Source organism: Anabrus simplex, chromosome 3 (assembly GCF_040414725.1).
Source record: "Anabrus simplex isolate iqAnaSimp1 chromosome 3, ASM4041472v1, whole genome shotgun sequence".
In the NCBI taxonomy this organism is placed as follows: Eukaryota; Metazoa; Arthropoda; class Insecta; order Orthoptera; family Tettigoniidae; genus Anabrus; species Anabrus simplex.
This window is the reverse complement of record NC_090267.1, coordinates 458991411-459017300: the sequence shown is the minus strand read 5'-3', so window position 1 is coordinate 459017300 and position 25890 is coordinate 458991411. Positions and strand designations below refer to the sequence as shown.

At 38.8% G+C, this 25890-nt stretch overlaps 1 protein-coding gene across 1 annotated transcript in view; it reads right to left on the bottom strand.

Moving 5' to 3' along the window:
• The window catches only part of LOC136867431 (uncharacterized), a 60435-nt gene extending 36057 nt beyond the window's left edge, over window positions 1-24378 (bottom strand). Inside the window, exons 1-3 of the mRNA XM_067144634.2 lie at window positions 24146-24378; window positions 8136-8377; window positions 84-290 (exon numbers count right to left, since the gene is read on the bottom strand). Coding sequence (XP_067000735.2) covers window positions 84-290; window positions 8136-8377; window positions 24146-24378 — 682 coding nt within the window. The remainder of the gene's footprint in view (window positions 1-83; window positions 291-8135; window positions 8378-24145) is intronic.
• Window positions 24379-25890: the final 1512 nt, after the last annotated feature.

Sequence of the window (25890 nt, the reverse complement as noted above, 5' to 3'; positions counted from 1 at the left end):
TGGAGACAATACACTTCTATTCTTATATCAACATTTTTATTTAATAAGTAACTGTTAAACATAAATTTAATTTTTCAACTTACCAAATCTCATGACAACATCAAATGCAACTGTGACAACTGCTGATATTTCATACACAATGATAACACTCCACAAGTCTCTTTTCTGAGTATTCTTGAAGCATATGAGAGATGAGATTCCTTCTATACGATGAGATATATAAACTGCAGTCATAATAAATATTTGTACTATTGCAAAGTCAGCCGATGAAAGCATCAGCCAGTAGGGGCCTGCAGAAGAAATTACAAAATGAGATCAAAGTAACTAAATATCAAACACTGAACATATTATTCAATAATAATAATAATAATAATAATAATAATAATAATAATAATAATAATAATAATAATAAAAATAATAATAATAATAATAATAATACAGTAAAGGCCAAAAGGTAGAGTGTTATCAACTGAAGAAAGGATGTCGGTATCTGAGAGGGTGAAGAAATATTGGAAACATAGAAAATGTAAATTTTCTTTGTGTAATTGACTGAAGTGGTCCTATGTCGGCCATTTAACGTAAAATAAATAAATAAATAATCTAAAGGCTCATTCTTTACTCAACAACCAATCAAATATCACAGCATCGTAACTTATTGGATTATTCCTTGGAGAGTGTTTGCCAACTCAAGACAGGGAATATAAACAGTTTCAAGGGGTAGTCAAAGTTCGACAACCCTTTAAACAGCAAGCAAATATACTGTTGCTATGTCACCTGTTGATAATAGTTTGGAATGTATAACTCTGGGCGCTTCCTGCCGCTACACTGGTTTGAATACAAGGCACAACCTTGAGACCACCAAACACATGTGACCAGTATGCAGGATCAGACAGCCTCAGAACAGGCAGGAGTGTTGATTTTTTTATTTACCAGTAAGTATAATAAACAACAATCTCTTTAAAACACTGAAGAGATCAGTTATCACAAAAATACCTATAATTCAGAATCACCAACATTCTTCCTGTCAAAACCTTGTGTATTACATAAAAATTATCATCAGCAACAAAATTATTACACTAGTATCCCACTTCAAATATCTAGGTTATTCCATTTAATAAAGAAATGAAGCTGTGTGTATTAAGACATATATGGTACATGCTATTAAAATAAACAGAAGACTAAAACTGATATACACATAGAGCTTTTGATAAGGGTTGACTAATGTGTTATGAATCAAGATGTTATCAAACAGCTGCACAAAATATATATTTAAGATCAGTAAAGAATATTTATTTATTCATTGCATCAGAAGCAACATTTTAAAATATAAACGAATATAAACATAGATAACATGATCGATTACGGCCACAGGTTTAAATGCAATCGAGGGCACCTTGACCAGATCTTCCACAGTCCACATCCCATGAACTACACCACAGTAAAAGGGCTGTGGTCTGTTCTGCCTCACTCCTACACAACGAAAACTTTACAGGTAACTCCACCTCTGCAAGTTAGTCCAGCATCTTGCGCCACCACAGTAAACCCTGTTAAGCGATTTCTAAGTCATGCACACTTCCAAATGACCAGGACGAAGTTATTCACCTGTGATAAGCTATTCTTGGAGTTGTCGAGTTCTGATATGCCATTTTTGTACACTTGTTTGCTACTGTGTTCCTTCAAATACGCGAATAGGACAGAAAAAACTTTTAGAGTATTAGACAATGGATATTGTTACGAATAAAACTCCATCTGTTTCATTACTCTAATTTATTTCAGAATGGCCTAATAAATGCACACACACACACACATTTAAACACAAGCAATTCTAACCAGTTATGAATGGCCACACTAATTTATCAGTCTATTTACAAATCTCTCTACCTTATGGCGCAGCAAGGGTCCAGCCCGTTCCTTTAACTGGGACGCTAATCCTTACTTTCACTTTCCCGAAGTCCAGTCACCTCCTACAGCCGCTGTGCATAGACAGCTGGATTTGAACACAGTGCCACTGGCTATACAATACTCGACGACTGTTCATTGGTTCGGCTCCACAGATATACTTCACACAGTCCCATGCAGTGGACGGCTAAACAGCTCAACAGTATTTAACAGCAGGACGATACTCACAACAGCGAACATTAACACAGGTACATTTATCCTCGCACTCACGATAGCGCATTTCCTCGCTGGCTCACGGCGATTCTCAGTTGACAGAATTACACGAACACACAGTACAGCCTACCATTCTGTCGCCTCCAGTTACACACTCACTGGTCTCTCCGACACCACAAGAACAGCTCCTGGTTCAGACCTCAGTGAGACACTAGCGACAGCCAACTCCTCTGTCGCCTTAACGCCAAGCCACCGAACCCTAACACACTGAATCCAATACTTGACTGACTCTCCGCGGCTAGCCTCCCTTTTTTATAGTTTGCGTGATATGATCCAGAAATTTCACGATGTCGCTAGAGGCAGAACATTCCTGTTGAATCTCCAAAGAACTCGCAGCTAAGCCGGCCGCCGAGAACAATACACGGAAAGGCTGGCCCCACCCCACAGACCGGCTGGGAGATTCCATGTCGTCTGAGTCAGCAGGCCCTTCCTGGAAGTACCGAAAGAAGCTACCACGGGGCTGGCACGTAACAATATTTTCAAATAGAGACTTTTTGCTGCCTCTCCCTGTATTTTTAGCAGCCACGCAAAGCTTGGTCATCAAGTAATGTTTCTTGTAAGTCAAGGCACTGTCTTGTAGTTTCAGTTTCAACAAGTTCTTCTAGTAATAAACATCAAATGTGTTTAGAGTTCTGGCCAGAGTAATTCTGGCTCTTTCGTACAGCAAACTCAGTCTAGTAAATCTGGTTTGCAAGCTCATGTTCTTCTGGTAAAACACTGTTGATCACAACAATCAATCTTCTTGTTTCTCTCTACTGATATTACTGGTCATGGAAAACTGCTTGCTTTATGACCCATGTGAAAGAACACTTACCATAACTAAGTACTGGCTCTCTTCAAGTTATGTTTTTCTTATTAAAAACTCTTCCAAATTCAGAAAAAGGCATAGGCTATTATAAATGTAATATAATCTGAACAATATTTTCATTTAAAAAACATACTCTTTTGCAAAAAACATTGCGCATCATGAATGACCCATCTTAGGAGCACGTAAGTGGGTACAGGTAAAGGACACAGTAGTGTAAAGAAAATTTTAAAATATTATACCACACCAAGCATTTATTGCAAAGTAACACACACTTGCAGAACACACTTAGTACAGTATTGGATCACCCACAGCACGAAGCAGGCAGTGATATGGTCGGGCATGAAGGCACGCAGATATCGGATGTTCTCCTGAGTATACCCTGCCACTGATGGCAAAACTGACCTTGTAAATCTGAGGTAATTGCCATCTAATATGGTCCCACACGTTATCAATGGGTGAGAGGTTAGGAGACATTCCTGGCTAAGAAAGCATACTGACATCACAAAGGCATGCCAAAGATACACATGCTACATGAGGCTACCTGCACCAGGTAGGATAGCATACACAGTCACAGAATTTCCTGGATGTATCACCACACCATCAGGGCTCCTTCAATCACCACCAGTGGAGAGTGGGAAACATAGGAAATAGCACCCCTACCAAGAAACCTCTCATTGGGGCAGGGCGCCACACTACAAATGAAGCGTGGATCACTGTGTTGGCCAAGATGTCTTGAATTTGGCGGTCATCTGTATCCAGACAGAATCATAACTCGTCCAGGAACACAGTTTGTTGCCAATCTGGAAACTGCCCCTTCCTGGCATAAATTCAAATGTACTCGCCAATGCTCAGATCGCAATGGTAGGCATCGTAAGGGATGCTCTGCTAGCTACCCACGTACGGTACTGGTGGGCAAAGGCATATCCTCAGCTACTGCAAAATGTCTTAGGAGGGTACACAAAGACACCTATAGAGTTCTTACAGCCTGTCACAAGTCTGAATGATCCTTGATGCTGGTGGTCTACTGGAATCAACGTGAGCCTTCTTGACGTGTGTGTACCCTAAGGTTCCCACTACGTCCAACAATAACACATGATTAGTTGTTACAGCTCAAGTGATGAGCAATCCGCTGACATCCAATCTGCCTCTATTAGTCTGATGATGCAGCCTCTCCCAAACTCATCTAGCTAGTCAAAGGCTTAACAAAAGTGCCGCTGGAGGATGCTGCATGTTCACGCAACTTAGCTCTCTGGTTCACACTGCTCACATTGTTACTAAGGCCATATTCGGTGCCTTGCATCTATGAATGAGGAAGAGATATGTACATCGCCTAGTGGTATTTCTGTGCAAGCAGTCAGCAATAAACAGAAATGAGACGCATGTTAGCCTATGAGGATACTGCATGGCAAACTTCGTTGCACTCACACAGTTTGTTCACGGTGCGCTATTTTTATTTGTTTTGTTTTTTTAATTAGTGTAAATTCATCTTAAAATACCCTGTATAGGTATTCAGTAAAAAAAAAAATACTGTTAATAATATAACAGAACCTCGATTATTAATCTCTCGATTAATTAACTGTTGGATTAACTGACAGTCTTTCCAGTTTTCATATAGTCAATAATCCTGGCTAAAATCCTACGTATGTAAGTTGGTTTGCTTTTTTTGTTTGTCCAACCCTTGTCCCGTTTCTCTACGGGGTCGGACATGACGTGAGATGAATCTGTCATGGTGGGTTTTCAGGACCAGATGCCCTTCCTGACGTCAACCTCATCAGAGGAGTTAATGAGATGAAATGAATGGCATGAAATATGATAGCAGGAAGGGACAGGGTGAAACCCGGTGCAGGCACATAGCCTACTCCTATCGAATAGCACCAAGGAGCCTGCTCAAGGCTTAACGTCTCCATCTGACAGATGAATCACCATCAACAGCGTCATATGCCATCACACCATATGAGCACTGCAGAGGTTTGAAATTTAAACCAGGCACGCAACCTAGTGATTAGAAATCATATAACATCACCTCCCCTACCCTGCCAGCCAACATTCTGTTGGCGAAATTTGTTTTCGACCAAAGGGACACGAACCGGTTAACTACGGTGTTAGACCATTTAGACTTCAACACCTTAACGATCATGGTCATCAGATAGGCTGCTAAAATCCTATGTGCCAACTAAAATAAAATAAAGTGTTGGATCTCTTATATATGTAAGGTAGGCCTATACAGCATCCATGAAGAGACCCTGTGACAAGCTGCAGTTGATATTCACAACACGAGGCATTTTTCTCTTTTGAGTGAGCAGAAGCATTATTCGCTGCTGTCGAGGCCAGCCTACCAAACATAATAGTCAAACATTCATGGGAGTTTTAAAAATAACATCAGTAGGTTACATCTCTTCAACTGTAGTCAGTTAAGCTTCAGCTCTCCCATTGAGCATTTTAGTATTTTCTACCTTCAGAACAGGTTAATAAGAGAAAATGGAAAGTGTGTGAGGCAACTATGTTGAGTGACAGTGACGACAGTGGCACAGAAGAAGAGACTGTACCTTAATCTCATACTCCTCTACACCTGAATCAACAGAAACCCTCAGGCAGTTTATGAAGCAAGAAGATGATACTTAATTATTTTTTAATAAGCTGCTTAACGTCGCACTGGCACATAGGTCTTATGATCACAATGGGATAGGAAAGGGCTAGGAGTGGGAAGGAAGCAGCTGTGGCCTTAATTAAGGTATGAAAATGGGAAACCATGGAAAACCATATTCGAGGCTGCCGACAGTGGGGTTCAAATCCACTAACTCCCAAATGCAAGCTCACAGCCGCACGCTCCTAACCGCATGGCCAACTCGCTCGATACACACACACACACACAAAGTTAATTCTCGTACACTATTTTATTCAGGAGAATTAGACTGGATGTCAGAAAAACAAAATTGCTGGTAGTAAAAGTTCAAGAGAAAGTTACAGGTTCGCCTCTGTGGTGTTGTGGTTAGTGTGATTAGCTGCCATCCCCCAGAGGCCCAGGTTCGATTCCTGGCTCTGCCACGAAATTTGAAACGTGGTACAAGGACTAGAACAGGGTCAACTTAGCCTTGGGAGGTCAACTGAGTAGAGAGGGTTCTATTCCCACCCCAGCCATCACTGAAGTGGTTTTCTGTGGTTTATCACTTCTTCTCCAGGCAAATGTTAGGATGGTACCTAACTTAAGGCCATGGCCACTTCCTTCCCTCTTCCCTGTATGTCTATCCCTTCCAATCTTCCCATTCCCCCACAAAGCCCCTGTTCAGCATAGCAGGTGAGGCCAACTGGTCCTCTGCCTCAGTTGAATCCTGACCCAAAGTCTCACACTCCAGGACACTGCCCTTGAAGCGGTAGAGATGGGATCCCTTGCTGAGTCTGGGGGAAACACCAACCCTGGAGGGTAAATGGATTAAGAAAAGAAGTTACAGACTTTTTTTTTTTTAAGTCGATCGGATTAACTGTCTTTTCCCATTATCCATGCCTATCCTGACATGCCCCTGGATGGTGCACAGAGTTGCCCATGGAGTGCTCACATCCTCTTGCAAGTTAAAATGATCCTCGCTGCGGGTGGTACGCCAGGATTGACCTGAGCCTTCTCAACATGTGCATGTACCCTACAGTCTCCACTGCGTCACTTCGACAGATATTCAGGGTTCTACCACATCTAGAGGGAGAGAGAAAAAGATGGTGTTACCATCAACTTCCTGAATTCACAGGTTGCCACTGCAGACAAAGTGAACTAATATAGCCTATAGACCTACACTGCTTTAACTTTATAGCCTGTGTAAATACATTGTATAGTGCTTGTTATCATAAATAGATCCCACTTTATTTTAATGTCATGTACCATAATAATTAACCTATCTTTTTCTTGCGTCCATACGTTTTTGAGTTTTAAATTCTTTCCTGTTGGGTTCTTGGGTATGAAGTTCTGTGTATTAATTTTCTGCCTATATGCAGTCCATGTAGTTGCCAGTGGGTCAATATTGATTTCTGTGAGGTCACTTTGGGTGTCTACCAGCCAGCGAATTTTGGATTGTCAGGTTCTGTTGATGATGTGGAAGATTTTCTTGGTGAAGCGAGTGTCGTCCATCCGTGCTATAAGACTGTAGAATTTCATATGTCTTTTCCGTGCAAGTGAGGTGATCACAATTATAAAGCTGGATTTCCCACCTAATCAATACTTTTTTAATTATACTGATGTATTTAATACATTTTACAGTACCAGTTTTGACCTTTATTATAGGCCATCTTCAACTGCTGAAGAACCTTAATTTTGGTAAAGTAACATACAATGTTAAATACTACTTATTTCTATGTTTAAGAGGACTCTTACAACTCCAATTTGACGGAAGTTTTATCACAATATTGTACCATTTAAACTTTAAATAAGTAGTCTTTAACTTAGAAATAAGTAGTGTTTAACACTGTATGTTATTGTACCAAAATGAAGGTTCTTCAGCAGCTGAAGATGGCCTATAATATAGGCCGGAACCAGTACATCAATACATCAATATAAATAAAATATAAATAAAAAAGTATTGATCAGGTGGGAAATCCAGTTTTATAATTGTGATCATAGAAATTATCAATTATCAAATGAAGCTAATAAAGTATGACAAGAGAGGTGAATTGTTCAGTCAGTGAATACAGATTTTCTGAGCTTTTGTGTATCCAGATACCATCTTGAATCTTGTGTCCTAATATTTTATCGATCTCTTTGACATCGGTAGTTAATGGTGACGTCTCCGTTGCGTAGAGTGCTTCTGTAAGAGCAACTGCGTGGTAGTGACGAAGTTTGGCTTTGGCGGGAAGAAATTTCTTGGTGTACATATTCCAGGTGATTGTGTAGGCTTAATGCAATTTTACGCATATATTATTTATTTATTGTGTCGTTATTTACCCCAATAATCTATAGTTCATCGTAAGTTCATAAAACATAGGTGAACACACTAAAAATAAGTGGAATTCATCTCAATAATCTAGGTTTACCACAACAAATAAGTATTTTAGATGAAGTCCCCAATTACTAATAATGAAAGAAGAATTTTAAAAAATTTAAAAATAAAAAAACAAGGCATACAAACAGCTAACTTGCTATTCAAAGCAAACAGTATTTTTGTTAGCCACTTACGCATGCACTCTGTCCAGGTCCCTGTGACATCGACCATGCCCATTAGAGCCACAGTAGTGCAGTACAAGACATAGAGACACAGCGCAGGGTTAATAACATGCTGGACTATATCCTCACGGTGCAGAGAGCGTGCAGCTAGAGACCAGTGGAGATGACAGATTAGAGTGAACTGGAAGAGCTTCAGGAAACAAGCTGCGAAGTCCACTTGAGGAAAATGGTTTCCCAGCATGAAACTCGTACCACTGGAACAAACACACATTTAAATTAAATGAATATTATCCAAAAGAATTTTTTATAAACCAATATTAATCTTACCAACTCAATTAGCAAGCTAGTTACGAGAGGTATAAGAGAAGTTAAAAGAAATAAAATGGAATGAAGAAATTTTTTAGCATAAATAAAGAACAAGAAATGTTTAGACTGATGCTTTTGCAGCCCGTAATATAGATACAGTATATCTTTTTGATTTTTGCTACATTCCAGAGCGGTCATAGATATGGACAGTTGAGTTTTTCTTCTGAAGACATGGAGCAAAATATTAATGAAACACAAAAGATTCCCTATGGATTGCCTTTTTCATACAGCAAAATACAAAAAGATATCTGTAAGAATAAGAAATTTTGCAACATGTTTTTCTCTACTTCACTAATGAAGGTTGCTGCTCCAAAAATATGGGCAATGCAATGTACCTTCTTATCAAGTAAGCCACTCCTACTAATCTATTATCTTAAATTTTATAAAAGCTCACACAGGAAACCTTACGCCTTTGCATAAGACAATGCATAAAAAGTAGTGACTACCAATAAAGAACGTGTTGTCAACAGTAAATAGTTGTTTGCATATATGTGCACAGTATTTGGGGAAATCAGAGCTATTAATAATATGAAAGTTGTAAGAATAATCAAAGAGAATGTGGCTGTTTGAGGAGTCCTGGGCGTGGCAAGTCTATGGGTGTTATCCCAGTTATCATTAATGATGTGTGGCTCCCAGAGAGGCCAGCTGCAGGTCTTTTCAGTAGACTCCTGTAGGCGACTTGCACGTCTGTGATGATGGGGCCCTAGCTGTGATGAATTCTAATGCTGAAAACGGCACCCACACTCAGCCCCCGACCCATCAAAATTAACCAATTAAGGTTAAAATCTCCCAACTGGCTGGGAATTGACCCCAGGACGCCTGGACCAAAGGCCAGTATGCTAAACATTTAGCCAAGGAACCAGACATTATCCCCTATAGCAGGGCCTCTCAACGCCCAAAATCTTACACATGCAAACCGAGGCGCAGAGGTCCGACTTGGCTCGGACCAGCGTTTTGTCTTGGGGCGACTCGCCTAAGCTCAGCTCAACTCTGCTAGGATTGTGAAGCGCTGCAGAGCAACTTAGGAAGGGGGAGACACGCGAAGCGAGCGAGACAGGCGTAGGGAAAGACAGAGAAAACGCTATTGCTCAAAACTGAGGAGTGGGAGTCTGCACTCTAGTCAACCTAGCGAAGTTGTCTTTTGCACCTTGCAATGCACCGGTGCATGAACCCTGAGAGGCCCTGCCCTATAGCAATCCATCTGTGAGCACAGGGTATCTCTTTCCCCAGGCTGGACAAACCTTAGGTTTTACGCCCTACTAGCTAGTTTTAGGGGAAGGTGAATATCAATATACATGTGTGTTGGACGTGGTTCAGTATCTATTATCAAGGGTCCTGAGTCAATTATCTGTTGTTGCATTCAGGAAATGGTGGGTTTGAATCCCACCGTTGGCAGCCCTGAAGATGGTTTTCCGTGGTTTCTCATTTTCACACTAGGCAAGAGCTGGAGCTGTACCTTAATTAAGGCCACAGCCACTTCCTCTCCCATCCTTGAGTCGCTGAAAACATTCAATGTGTTAATGCGATGTTCACTAACAAAATAAATATCTAATCTATTGACTATTATGTATCGTCTGGTGATGGTGATTATTGTTTTTTAAGAGGAAGTACAACTGATCAATCATCCTCTATTAACACTAAACAGAGGGGGGAAAATGGAAAGGATCAGGCACTTCAAACGATGGAGATATCAGCCAAAGAAATGCAAGGGCTATGAAGGGCGTGAAAACGATAGAGTCCCTAGGCCTCATGAACCTAATACAGTCAGGGTCGGAAAAGAACAAGAGTTGACCAAGGGAGGTCGGATACGATAGATGAAAGTGAGGAGCCTGGCACATGTAAGTGGAAGCAATGCCAGGACTCAGCTAAGGACCCCATGGTCGCCACACCACGCTCCCAAGTTAAGAGACCCTGCGGCCCCTTTTAATCGCCTCTTACTGTACTGCCCCCACCCACAGGGGTTCCACTTATCATCTGTTAATGAATGTGTATCGTCTGTGGACTATTATCAGTTGTATGCTGTACAATGTTCATGGGCTGTCTATGGTCCAGTATCTATTGGCTACTGTCTGTTGGCTCATATCATGTATGTGTTGTTGAACTGCTACAGTCTACAGCCTGGTTTCAAGGCATAGACCAATCCTATGAAAGGAACATGTTTTTTATAAGTGAACAATACAATTATACCAGCTTTAAAATCACTGAATGGCTGAAAAGGTACATTACAACACAGGTGATCTGAATCATGATACCATGTGTCAGGGGAACAATCCCTGAAAATTGTGCACACTGCACAAAGTATAGAATTGAGTTGCCTTTACCATTATTCACCATTGCCTATATGATTACTACAAATAATAGTAGAGTACTGGGCTTGATTTCCCAGGTATTTATTTTAGCTATAGATTTGTGCTGATATGTTAATGTGTTATGGGAAAACTTTTCCGTCTTTTGTTTGGTTATTCTGAAGGGTTGCTTATATGCTTGCTACGAGGGTTTGATGAAATGGATCTATGTCATTTTAGAATATAGCTGGTTTATTCCAAGTCACTGTGGAGGTTTTATTTTTAAGGTAGACAGCCTTGGTGCAGTTCCAACCCATTTAATCATTTTCAGAGGGTTAGATAAGGCCCATAGTGGAGGTATCAGTACACAGCCTCATGTTCATACCCTGGGAGAGATGAAAAAATTTATCATGCCCTATCTACTGTATATTCAAGGGATCCCTCTTGGTGAGCTCTAGCACCCAAATTATGGTCATTTCAGATTATTATAACTAATTATTTTGAGTAGGCTAAGTTCAAGGTAAGTACAGTTGTTAAAGTAACAAATTATGCCCAACTGTGAAGCATGTAGAATTGGTAAAGTTACAGTAGTTTAAATCACTAACTTATTGATCTTTATTTATGTCCAGATAGTATGAAACTACAATGCACAGGATTTACAGGCCACTAACTATTTTTAAGGTTTTTGGAGTCATAACTTACAGGCATAGAATTATTCAATGGTATCTGTAACAGATATTTTAGGGCCTAACTGAAGTAGATTATTCATTAACCCTCAAATACACGCGCCAGATCTTAGGACGCAGATACACTCTTCGGGTGTTTTCCACCCCACATATCATTGTATTGTAAAATATAAATTACTGTATTAATCGGAGATTTTAAGATAGATTATGTAAGAATGACTCTTTATGTAGGGATCCAGCCATTAAGGTACAAGGGCGGGTAGAGCACAGAAAAGTTACTTGTACATTTCACAAGGAAATAAAATGGCCTGGGGTGGATTCCTCCCCATACGTGTGTGTCTGAGGGTTAAATAACAAATATAAAATTAACTTTGATGTGAAAAGAAAGGAATAATGAAACAGGACTAAATCTGGCAACTTCTTGACGTTGAAACAGGAAGTATTCCCAACAAAAAAGTTTGTTATTCTGATGGAATGGTGTGAGGGCAAGGGCTTGTTTACTTTTGAAACTAAAAATATAGCCTACACGTGGTTGTGAAGGTGAACTTTATACAGACTAATGGGCTGAAATTTATACAGAAACATAGGGAGCACAGAATGACAATCCACATTATCTAGACAAAACCAATATTAGTGGTGTGGAGGTCAAGGAAGAGTGAATATCAAACATGAGATAGCAAATAATAAGAATGTATTTTCTAGCCTACAGTACTAGAAAATAATATGAGAAAAAAATATCTGGTAGATTAGTGAAACTAGCTTTAAAGAAAAAAGAGACCTAAGAGATACCAGTAATGGTAAGACTAACATGTAAGTTAAGGCTTTCAAAAGAAACAGCATGGAAGCAGTAAAAGTTGCCATGTTACAGAGGTTCGTGGAGGCTGATATTTTCTGTTGACTGATATTTGCAGACTACTGAAAATCATAACAGTCTATAATTAAAAAGTCTGTGCGGGTATTCATGAAAGTGGTTAACTGACAACCAAATTAGGCCCAGGCTACAGTAGGCTATAGGCCTATTTACAATGCTAAGTCAATCTTGATGAGTTAAGTCTAGATATCGTATATCAATCAGAGGTAACAAACATGAAAGTAGTACAAAGGAAGCTTCATACAAAAACTGTAATGAAGAAAGCAATACCACTTAGAAATGGACACACCTGTCAAATAGGCTTAGATTTTGGAGTGAGGAAAATAGAGGGGAGCAGGGGGGAGGAAATGACCTAGTAGAGTAGCAAAACTAGCTAACATACGAGATTATGGTTAGACTAACATTTAAGGCTTTCGAGATAAACAACAAGGAAGCAGTGAAAGTTGCAGTGGAACAGTATAGGTTTACAACATACATTTTTCATGCATCACAAAAACATTCAAAAGGCTACAAAACCTGCATCTGTCATTTTCTGAAAGTTTCCAAAATGTTAATATTAATGTGGATCAACTGTATCGTGGATGAGGTAAAGCTGCAAATATAGCAAAAATGAATATGGACACAGTACTTTCAAGGAACAACAAACAAGTTGGTATTCATGAAAGAACAGCAGTCTAATATGAAAGAATGTATTTCATGAGCTACCGGTAGAGTACCGATAATTCATTATCTATGCACATATTTCATTAGCATTATTTTGTATATAGATATAATTAAGAATTAAATTAAAGAAGACAGTTGAAATTCTGACCATTGTATAGCCTAACAATCAAATCTTGGTAGAAATTTTTTTTACAAGAATTTGAAAACAAACTTAGAGTATACAAAAATTCTCTAAAAATTGTGATATAGGGCTTACCTAGAATATTAATGAAGCTGGACAAAAATTTAACAAAACTAGCAGATGTATAAGATAACAAAACAATGGCTGAAATATAGACACTAGTAGAAAAACTGAAAGTGACCTGCCTGTTCAGCAGCTGACTGAAAAGAGTACATGGCTTGCTACGATATGTAGGACTGATAGGGAAACTATGTCAGCAGATAATTAGGAGTTTGAAAAGATGTTCCAGTTTTTGATACAGGGCAGACAGCAGGAGCATGCAAGGCTGATAGCCTACTTCAAATTAACAGATGAATGCACAATCTTCTGCTTTCTCTGAGGACAGATTTACAGTATATTGACTGAAACTGCATTCAACAGAAGAGGTAATGGGGGCATGTTTGAATTTCACAATATCTTCTGAGGTTCAGTCCAACATTAACTTCACACTCAAGTTTCCATACAAATTTGCAGCAACCTTTCCGATTTCCCCATATTTATTTATTCATTTGTGTCTTTATTAAGTGGCAAAGTTAGGGCTCTTGGACCTCTCTTACACTTAACCACATAGGGGCCTACAATTTTTTTAAATTTTTTTTTACAGTATTAATCTAAAATATTATTGTAATCAATTACTGTTATTGAGATGAGTAAGTCAGATAAGGAATTACAATAATACAATTAATTAAGGTTACTACTGATGAAAAATTATAGGATAAATAGAGAGTGGATAATAACAAAAAAAATATCAACTTATAACCTAAAGAATATATCTACAACTAGCTTAAAGGAAAACTTATTCAAATATAAGGCTAAAATAAATTAACTGAATATTAGTATGTTACAATCTGAGTAGGTATACTAAAATCGATGTTACTATGTAGTCTATTTCTACGAACAGTCTATAGCCTTAAATGAGAGTAGTAAGAACGTAAATGGGATAGCCTAAGAACTTAAATCTAGTACTAATTTTTGGTTTCATTCACACGTCATTCACTCTTACATTCATTCGAGTCAACTGTATGTACTCTGGAGGAATTTACGGTAGGCTGTTTTAAATGTCCTAGACGAGCAAGACTTTTTAATATCTTCCTGGATCGTATTCCATAATCTCAAAGCAGAGACAAGGAATGAATGGCTATAGGTATTTGTTCGAAGCGGTGCTATTTCAAGTAGTGATCCGGAACGAGTGTTAATTTCGTGAAACGAAGAAAGAAGCCTAAAACTGGATGATAGATAGGTGGGGCTGTTTGAAGAAAGCAACATATCCACAGTTCCTTGAAAGTACTGTGTCCATATTCATTTTTACGATATTTGCAGCTTTACCTCAACCACGATACAGTTGATCCACATTAATATTAACATTTTGGAAACTTTCAGAAAATGACAGATGCAAGTTTTGTAGCCTTTTGAGTGTTTTTGTGATGCATGAAAAATTTATGTTGAATGTACCTTAGTCATTCCTCGCACTTGTGTCACAGAATTCTGTTTTTGCAGCTTTAGTTGAGACTGGATCTTCAGTGTAAATGGCATGAACAGCGTTCTTAACCGGATCCCATGAAGCAATGAAATAATCGGGAAACCACTGGCACACTGTTGATTGCTGAGCTGCACAGAAGTTAAAATGTTAAATGAAATGAAAATCCTCAGCCTATTTTCCAGTCAATAGACTGAGTCAGAAATGGAGTGAATGAACCCCCCCATGTAGTGGCAAGGATAGTATTGTGCCGGCTGCCGAAGCCTGTCACACTCCTCTGGAGCAATGATTAATGACTGAGAGGTGAAATTATATTAGTGTCGCTGGAATGATAGATTATAGGGAAAACCGAAGTTTGTTTGTTCAAGCCTTGTCACATTTCTCAAAGGGTTTGGGAATGAGGCGAGATGAATCTGCCGTGGCGTATTTTTATGACCAGATGCCCTCCCTGATGTTATCCTCATCAGAGAAGTTAATGAGATTAAATGAATGACGTGATGATGATGGCAGGAAGACAGAGGGTGAAACCCAGTGTCGGCACATAGACTACTAAAGTAGAACAATAAAAGTTTGATTTCCACCTATTCAATACTTTACAAGCAATTATAAAATTAGGATCTCATTCTTATATTATTGCTAAATTATTAAAAACATAGGACATGTTTCGTTCAATTATTGAACATCTTCAGCTAAATACATTTTTAACAAGGTCAAAATCCGTAATACTATTCTAATAACCTGCAACTTATTGTTTACTGCTAACAGAATTAATCATAATAACTACTAAAATACTTTTAAATACAAAACATTATATATTACGTCGTCATTGTTTTAACAATGACCTGGCCAACAAACCGTCTTCTTTATGGTAGTAAAAAGAAAAATGTCTTTGAAACAGCTGTCACATAATGACATTCACAGTGTTTTATAAATCCTTCAAGCCGAGAAATGTTTCTTTACATTAAAATTAGGCCTACTCCAAGATAGCAAGTGACTATATTCAATTAGCTTCTTAATGAACTGAGCAAGGGTTATATTATCAATCTAAGTAAGTTAATGTTTTATTTAATATCATTTGTTTATGCGACCGTATATCTCTTCACTTACATTTTACTAGGACACATTTTTCTGAGAGATGAAACTATATTATGAAAATTGTGTTAAATGCACTTCTTTTAATAACATCAACTGTTTATGCAGAGTATTTTGCAAAATATGACACAGATCTTGTACCATAGCTAAGTACAGGGACATTATTTTATCTGTTTGGGGGATTCTCACTCACCTGGTCGCCTGCACTAACACCCTGTCTCCTGCCAAGCACTTTGTCGTTACACACTTCTCGGAACCACAAGCTCCCCTTCTATGCAATCTACTGAGAGCTTTATCAGCGTAGGATTCAGTTTAGTCAAGTGTTCACGTGTTTAGTGCTCAGTGTGTTGTTCCAATGCCATTTCCATTATGTGAGTGTGTGTATAAATAATAGCTTCATGAAGTACAAGAAATCTTGTGAGAAAACATGCCCTGGCCACATTACGGCAAAGTGCTTGGCTGGAGACAGGCTCGCAGTGCAGGCGATCAGGAAAGTGAGAAACCCCCGAAGTGATAAAATAATGTCCCAGTATATTATTATCCTGTAATATTAAACGAAACTGTTGTGTACAGAATGAAAAAGATTTGTTTAACATTAAGTTATTTACAATGGAAACTTTTCACAAGTTGATTTACGTCGCACCGGCACAGATAGATCTTATGGCGACTATGGGATAGGAAAGGGATAGGAGTGGAAGAAAGTGGCTGTGACTTTAATTAAGGTGCAGTCTCATCATTTGCCTGGTGTGAAAATGGGAAACTATGGAAAAACATCTTCAGGGCTACCAACAGTGGGGTTCGAACCCACTATCTCCCAAATACAGGATACTGGCCACACTTAAACAACTGCAGCTATCGAGCTTGGCAATGGAAACTTTACCACAGGTTCAAATAACAGAGTAGGCCTACACATTCTTGCTTAGTGTATTCAGTACTGTAACAGTTATGAAAGCACAGTCAATCATAAAAAGAATGAATGCATCGTATCGTATAAGTTCTTATATGATAGGAATCAGTCAAGGGATGTTCCACCATTCAACACTTTATGATATGCATCATTTATTTCTTTAAAGGTATACCTTGACTGATTTCTATCATCATCATCACCACCAACATTTCCCCTTATCCATATATTTTATATAATTTGCAATCTATAATCTATATTGTGCTACTGACACGAATAAATAAATAAATCCAGCTTATGCCAGGTCAGGGTATTTATGGTACTTCTCCATCTTCCTCTTTCCTTCCACCATTCTTCTTCCACGATCTTGTCCCAGTCTAAATTTTGTCTTCTTATGCCACTCTTCACTGATTCAATCCATCTTGTTCTAGGTCTTCCTCTTGCTCTCGCACTTTGCTTCCAGCGTCTGTCTTGGAATGTTATTCTCCTCCATCCTCTTTACATGTCCAAACCACCTTAGTTTATTCTTTTCAACTCACTCATTTAGCGTTCCTATCCCAACTTCCTTCCTCACATCTTCATTTCTCACTCTGTCTTTTCTATCATATTTCTTAGGAATTTCATCTCACTGGTTTGAATTCTACTCTCTTGCCTGCTAGTCAAAGTCTCAGCTGCATAAGTCGATATGGGTACATAGTACATTTTGTACATTATCTCTTTACTTTTCCTTGGTGCTTCTTTGCTCCAAACAAGTTTTCTTACATTTTGGTAGAATGCTTTACTGTGCTGTACCCTCCTACTAATCTCCATGTCCACCCTAGCATTTTGCATTGATTCACTTCCTAGATATTTAAAGCCGTCCACAACTTCCAGACCCTTGACTTCCGATTTTCACAGTGCCCTTTCCTTGCCTTTCCCCTCTCAACATCACCATAGTCTCACTTTTCTCTGTACTGATTTTTATGCCATACTTCTCAATTTTTTCGTTCAGTACCTACATCCAGCTCTTGTTGCACTTCTTCGCTGTCCTTTCTCCAGATCACATCATCATCTGCAAATAGCAGTATCTTCATCTCTTTATCTCCATAGGCTTCCTTTGTTTCTTTTACAGTTTCTTCCGTGGTTTCCCATTTTCACACCAGGCAAATGCTGGGGCTGTACCTTAATTAAGGCCACGGCTGCTTCCTTCCAACTCCGAGGCCTCTCCTATCCCATCGTCGCCATAAGACCTATCTGTGTCGGCGTGACGTAAAGCCCCTAGCAAAAAAAAAATTTTACAGTTTCGCCCATGACCGTAATAAACAAAAGAGGTAACAGCACACTCCCCTGTCTTAGTCTAGTCTTATTCCTAAACCATTCTGTCTTTCCAACTGGGGTCAGTACTCTGCTAACACAGTTGTTGTACATTGCTTGCACCATTTCTAACATTTCTCTTCCGAGTCTCTGTTCAGCCATGGTTTCCCAAACCTTCTCCCTGGGTACACTATCATATGTCTTTTCCATATCTATAAAAGTCATGACAAGATCCTTTCCATATTCCCAGTTCTTTTCCATAAGCTGTCTCATGCTAAAGATTGGGTCCACTGTAGATCTTCCACTCCTGAAGCCATATTGTTCCTCTTGTAACTCTCCTTCAATCTTTCTTCTCATTCTTCTTTCTAATATCCTTTCCAGTATTTTAACTACCTGCGATATAAGTGGGACTCCTCTATAGTAACCACAAACTTTCTTGTCCCCTTTCTTAAACACTGGTTTTATTATCCCTTTTTTCCAGTCTTCAGGTACACATTTGTTTTCCCACACACACTTTAGCAGTCAGTACAACCACTGCATACTAACAGGTCCAGCAACCTTTATCATTTCCAAACTGATTTCATCCATCCCTGTTGCATTTCCCGTCTTCATATTTTGTACCGCTAACTCCACCTCCCGCACTGTTATATCCTCCTCTGTTACTATTAAGCTGAAAGAAGATATATGATGGTTCAACCTTTCAATACTATTAAAATAAGAAATGTAAGTTTTACATTCCTACTTAATTATAATTGGTACTGGTTTCGACCAGTATTCTTGGTCATCATCAGCCGATCACAAATAAGTATAAAAGACAATGTACAGGTAAATAAAATGTGAAGTTTAAATAATTCCGTCAGTTGCTGTTTGTGAAGCACTAAAACACATTAGGGAGCACTGTGTGTTGAAATTTCAATGTTATGAAGAAGTCTAGAATCAAATACGTATTTTTCAGTTGCAGTTCATGAGGCACTGTATAATTTTAGGGATCAGCGCTGTGTGTCAAAAGTTCCCAAAATCATGAAGAAGTCTTAGATCAAATACGTAAATGTAGTACGGAGCAAGTTCTGAAGAGTAGCAAGACATATGTGCCGATCGACACTGTGCTTCCAAAAGTTTGTGGAAATCCAATGAAAAAATTTTAAAAGTTCAAGTATCAAGCCTTTAAGTAATGATGTGAGTGAAACAGTACAATAAAGTTGTATATTATATGTTGAAAGGAATATATCCAAGTTAAAGAAATACGTAAGTTAGATTCTTGAAGTTACTGAAACATATGACATAGAAAAAACAATTGTGTCGAGTCCTCACACTGTATTGCTTTTATCTCCCCTGTAACTTACAGTTGTTCATATTCAATAGCTTATCAAAATACTCCTTCCATCTTCTCTTTATCTCTTCTGGGTTTGTTAACAGTTCCCCATCTTCCTTTTTCACTAGCTTTGTGGTAATTCTTTCTGTCCTCTTACTTCTTATAAGCATATACAGCATCCTGTTAGTGCCACTTACATTTTTTGTGTAAATTCTTCCTAACTTTTCTTCTCCTACCACCTTTTTACATCTCTGTTTACTGTTGAGATACTTCCTTTTCCTTTCTTCTGTTTGATCTCGTTTCCATTCTTGCCAGGCTGTCTTCTTTTCTTTCACCACTTTCCTCACTTCCTCATTCCACTATGGTGTCTCCCTTTCTTTCTCTCTTGTAAATGTCCTGCAACAAGCACTCTTTGCTGCACTAACAAATGACTTCTTAAAATTGGCCCACTCCTCTTCTACATTTTCCACTTCAGTAACTGGGATTTGTTGCTTCAATCTCTCCTAAAAATCTTCCTGTACAGTTTAGTCTTTCAATTTCCATACTTTTATTTTGCTTTCTCTTATCTCTTATTTTTCCATTTTTCCCAACCATAACTTTGCCACCACGACTCTATGGTCCTCATCAAGTGCTTCTCCTGGTAAAGCTGTCCCATCCATCAACTTCCTGTGATTTGTCCTTTCCACCAAAAAGTAGTCAATTACTGATTTTTTTCTTCTGCCACCCCACCCATATCTCATAATTTTCCTGCTGTTTTTCTTTTGAAACCATGTATTCCCCACTATAAGTCCATTCCTTTCACAGAAGTCCACTAGTTCCTCTCCTTCGTGATTCTTTTTCCCATATCCATCCTTCTTCCAGACTTCATTGACCTTATCCTTCTCTATGAAATCTACTACTTCCTCCGCCTTTCCTGTCAGGGTCATAGGATTTACTATTACTATCTTCCTTTCCTTGTCTCTCATTTCCGACTTGTGCATTCAGATCTCCCATAATAACCACTTCCACACTTGAAATTTCTCTTTCTAATTTCTCCAAGAATCCTTCAATATCTTCTTCCCTGTTTCCCATCTGTGGTGCATACACTTGTATGAAATCTATCACTTCATTCTTCATCTTTAATCTTCATTATTCTGTCACACACATTCTACCACATCAACATACTCCTCCAATTGCTTTGAAATGGAAGTCCCACTCCATTTATTGCCTCCTGGCCACCACTCCAGTAAAATGTGTACCCTTTCCTTAATTTCTTCCTTCGGTTAACTTTCCATTTCACTTCACTCAACTCCCCAAATTTGATGTGCAGATTACAGTTCAAATAATAAGTATATACCTTTGTAAAATATATACTAGTTACTTGGAAATAATCTTTAATTAAGTTTCAGACTTCATTGACCTTATCCTTCTCTATGAAATCTACTACTTCCTCCGCCTTTCCTGTCAGGGTCATAGGATTTACTATTACTATCTTAATGTTGGTTACTGGTCGCCCATTTCTCACAGTTCCCCCAATACCCTGAGAACTGCAAGTCGCTTTAAGCGGGGGATGCCCTAGCCTTTGCAAGCAATCAGCTTCATTTTCCGTATCAAAATCTAATCACAGAGAGTTACATAATTGAAAATCTTCCACCTTTTAGATACTTTTTATTTGCTTTTTAGACGTAAAGCAGCATCAAACGTTCCCCCTCCAGGGTCACAGTAGAATTGGAGTCTAACAACAGCAAGAAATTGAGACGAAGCTCCCTTTCCAAAAATTGACCAGCAATCAGCTTCAAAGTTCCGCATTAGACTCAATTTAGGGCACTTTAAGCAAGCCCATAATAAATAACAGCTTACCTGGAAGGAGTGAAAGAAAAAACATTCAAGAAATTGAACAGTGTCATGAAGCCATTTTTAAAACCTTTTAACCGGAAGACAAACAGACATTTTTAATGTAACAAAGTGAAACTTTTAACAACTATTCCAATGAATAGATATAGTTTTTAAGCTGACCAACTATGTAATCATCCAGTCTCATTTCATTAACCCCCACATTGTTTTAACATCATTTTAATTTAATTTGTATTCTAGTAGTCTTTAAGAGAATCAATGTACTTGCAAATAACGTGTTCAAAAACTTAGCGATTCACCTAAGCTTAACAACAACTGAAGATGTTCCCAAGTGAGAACGAAACATGCACTGTTTACAAATAAAAATTTGCTAAAAAGCAAATAAAAAGTATCAAAAAGGTGGAAGATTTTCAATTATTGTAACTCTCTGCCCTAGCCTTTTCCGAAGTTTATTTCCTAGTACCCTACCATATATAGGCTATTATTACAATGGGGTCGCCACTCCCAAAGGCATTTTATACCTACTGCCAGATGTTATTTTAGGCCACTCCACTGGAATACAGATGCTACAAGTTTCCCTCTTCCGCGACTGATGCTGTTGGGCTCTTCAACCATACCCTGGGCTTGGGCCCTCCATATTTGTGACGCCTGGAGACAGGGTGTCCCATTATTTTAAAGCTCCCAGGAACTGGGCTGCCTGTTGGCCCGCAGGTTATATTGGGTATTTCAACCAGCCTTACTGAATTGTAGGGTCCCCCTATCCGCCAGCCGGGGACGCGTCCTCTAGGGGTTAGCAGGCTCCCCCGAGGGGGGATTTCTAGTTAAACATCAACACGGAAATGAAAGTTATAAATTATGATTGTATAAGTTCCTTGTTGGTACAGTTTTCACTACCAGTACCTATAGATATGTTTGTTGTGGGTATCCACGGGGTTTGTATCTACATGGGAGATGAACTATATTTTGGTAATACTTAAATGTAAGTCTGCTACAATATTAAATGTGAGTAGTAAACTTTTTTTTTTTTTTTTTCTGAGTGGCTATACGTTATTGTAACAGAAATATTTTGCAGAACTTCAAGAGAAAGCAACCAATGTTGGGTAGGCCTACTGAGTACACAGGCCCAATAGAAAATTAGAGGCTAATATATCTGAGAACCCTGACAATCAGCAAATTAAAGAACAGGATTTGTGCAGAGGTGTACAAAAATGATTTAGCCTACAACAACATTTCTGCTCAATTGGACTGTCTTAAAAATGCCATTTCACACCTCATTACCCAAAAATTTCTTATTGAGCTCGATAGCTGTGGTTGCTTAAGTGCGGTCAGTATCCAGTATGCGGAAGATAGCGGGTTTGAACTCCACTGTCGGCAGCCCCGAAGATGGTTTTCCATGGTTTCCCATTTTCACGCTGGGAAAATGCTGGGGCTGTACCTTCATTAAGGCCCCGGCCGCTTCCTTCTCACTTCTAGCCCTTTCCTGTCTCATAGTCGCCATAAGATCTATCTGTGTTGGTGCGACGTAAAGCAACTTGTAAAAATTTCTTATATAGTGCATTTACAGAGTCAGACAGTTCCAACTACTACTAAATATTTTCATTCCTCCCCGAATGGAGAGGCAGTCCTCCTAGATGGAGACGCCGTCTCTCAGGCCAGGGGATTAGGGATTTGTATCAGAGAAGGAGATGTGGAGAGATGGTGAGAAGGTTGCCAGCCAAGGCCTATACTAAGAACTATCCCGGCATTTGCGTTAATGCAGGGGAATGGAAAATCACTGAAAACCATTCTTAGGACAGCCGACTGTGGAGACCAGCCCTTCTCTGTCTCCCGAATACAGAGGCTTACAGCCACAGTAGAGCTGTGGCCACCTCACCTCTGCTCGGTTGGCCGGTTGGAATGCAGGGCTGTCGGACCACAGACCACCCATGGCCACTTGTGGACCAAGACCCGCTCTGCATCCGCCAACCTTGGACAGTTCCAAGCAATAATCAAGCCCTTTGAACAGCTGGCATACATTGTTATCACTACACAAGGTCAACAGATATGAGAAGGCTGCATAGTGATCTGTTACTGTCAGATCTTAGTAGAAAAACAGATGTTCTGTACTTTGATAAAATTCCCAACTTTACTAACTGCGTGCCATGCTCACACATATAAAACTGAAAGGTGAGTATAGGCTACAGTAACTAACAATTTTTATGTACAAACCTGAATATAAATTTTCATAAAATGTACAGACTATAGTTAAATCTTGAATTGTAATGCCAAATTGAAGCAACGGAAAATACTGTAACGTTTGACAGTTTGGGTAAACTGAAACGGAATTTTGAATATGATGAATATGGTAAATACCTATTTAACTTAATTCTAGCACAGTAATGTATTCAAGCTGTGATGCTCACATAATGGAAATGTCACCTGCATATGTAATAAGTTTACAATTTTTTGTTATTTAGCTTCAAGGCCACATACAGTGTGGTTATCAGTCAAATGAACGTTTTGTATACAAATAAGACTCGACACTCTTGAGTAATTTGAAGATTAAAATTCTTTCTGTGAAGACTTCCTAGAACCTACAAATTAGGCATTATTCCCGATTTTCCTTGAACTAACTGAAAATATCAAGAAATAGGCTATTTCACTTTAGATATCATGGTCAAACTTTGGGATTCAACCACTTACAGCAAAATTGATGGAGGTATAACAGTTTTATTAATTCGGATATTGTAGGCTACTTTAACTGACATAACAGTAAATTGCTGCAACTACCAAGCACTGAATAAACAGCACAATAGTAAATGACACACTGTCAGTTACACTGAACTTCATCAGTTTCTTTAACAAGATAGCAGAATTTTGCTAATTTTCACATAATTATTGCGACACATAATTGATCAAATACAGTAAGTTAAAGTAAGTGAAGAAAGCCCAGAATGTAATATCTTCCTTGGTGTAGTTAATTTGACAAGGTAGCGAGGTATTTTACAAATAAACACTAGAAACTAAAATAGAACACTTACCAGACCAGGCATTCGATTGCTGAGACGTAGAATATAACATAATGATGCACTTGTCGATGTCGATAGACATGATATTTAACGAGTTTTAAAATTACAAATATCAGCGTAACAGCAGCAACAGCTGTTAAAAGACTGGCACGAAAGCAAGCCAAAGTGTCAAAGGAGTCAAAGCACCCCTTATTTGCAACATCTAAGGTATCGTTGCCGATTTTTCGGCCTCGAACATTAAACATTGTGATAATATCGACGGAAAAATTACGACTAGAACAAAATATGTATCACGTCTTGTCACAACATGATGTCAATTAATAACCCGTTAACGTGCAGTGGCATATTGGCACGTTCAGTTCCATCCCAGGAGCACAAGCAACACACATTTGTCAACAACACGTAAACATTCCCTGCTGGGAACTGTTCACTCAGATAACAGGCTGTACAGTAACTAAGCAGTCGGCTACGCCACTGATAAAGGTTATGAATATAACCAACGAACACTTGCTTCAGAGTTCATTACAGCGCACAAGTATTCCAACGCTGATAAGAAGCATAGTTAACAGCAAATATATAAACAATACACAGCCCTTGGAGCCATGATGAATTTTAATCACCGCGTCACATCCGCTGTCGTCTGGCCCACAGTTAAGCCAGACCCGACTGGCTCGATTTCTTCTTGGCAGTGGGTTTCGTTAATTATTTTTACGCTCTTATCATACTGATGCAAATATTCTCAGATTACGAATTCGGTGTACAGTTTACAGTTGCGATAATAAGTCAATATCGTAAAATATATATTTGTTACCTACAAATAATCTTTAATCAAGTTTCAGAGTTCATTGACCTTACATGGTCTCTAGATTTCTTAAAACTCTTATTCCTTAATTGTCCTTCTTGTGAATGAATGCCGTGTATCAAACTGTGTGGAAACTAGGCATATGCAATTGTTAAGCTGAATAAAAGGCAATATTAGATAAAGTGAGCGTTTGGTTTCAGTGCAGGCTTATCACTTCCCTTTCCACCGTCAGCAGTGAAAAGAGAAAGTGGAAAGTAATCGTAATCCTATCGTTGTAAGTCAGGAAGGAACAACACTCTACCGATTTATTAACACAAACACACGTCTTGTTTAGCTTTGATAGTCTTTCTTTAAAATTTACGGATGACTAGAGTTTCATCAGCAAAGTAAATTGTAGAACTGAAACTCAAGGCAGTAGCAAAAGTAATTTCACCGGCCAGTTTTCCGTCAAATGAGATGGAAAGATAACCACAGCTGAGAGGTTGACTTGCACGTGGCTGCTTCTTCCACGTCCTGTCAGATACTGCCGGACGCCCTCTCGTACCCGTATGCTGGCTGCAGGGTCGACTGTCGCTGCCCGCACTAGCCACCGCCTGTTGCGATGCGCTGCATCTCCGAACACGAGCGGTATTGATATTCGCCTGGAGCTTGTCTCGGCTGCCGAGGTCTCATACTACATCATTGTGCAAACTGAAAAAAAAAAAAAAAAGGGACCTAGGCTTATTTTAAAATTATTCTCGGTGGAGAATTCAGAGAGGAGTTACGAAACAGCATACGCTAGACCATGATTTGTTACTGTCAAAACTTTACCTATTATACGGTATATAATTATTATTTTACGTTGTAAGGTGAAGTCATTACCTTACCACAGTATCCACTAGAAGACACTATATAATTATATAATAACGACGTAATATGGAAAAATAATTTCTGGAGCAATTTAGAAACTTACTTT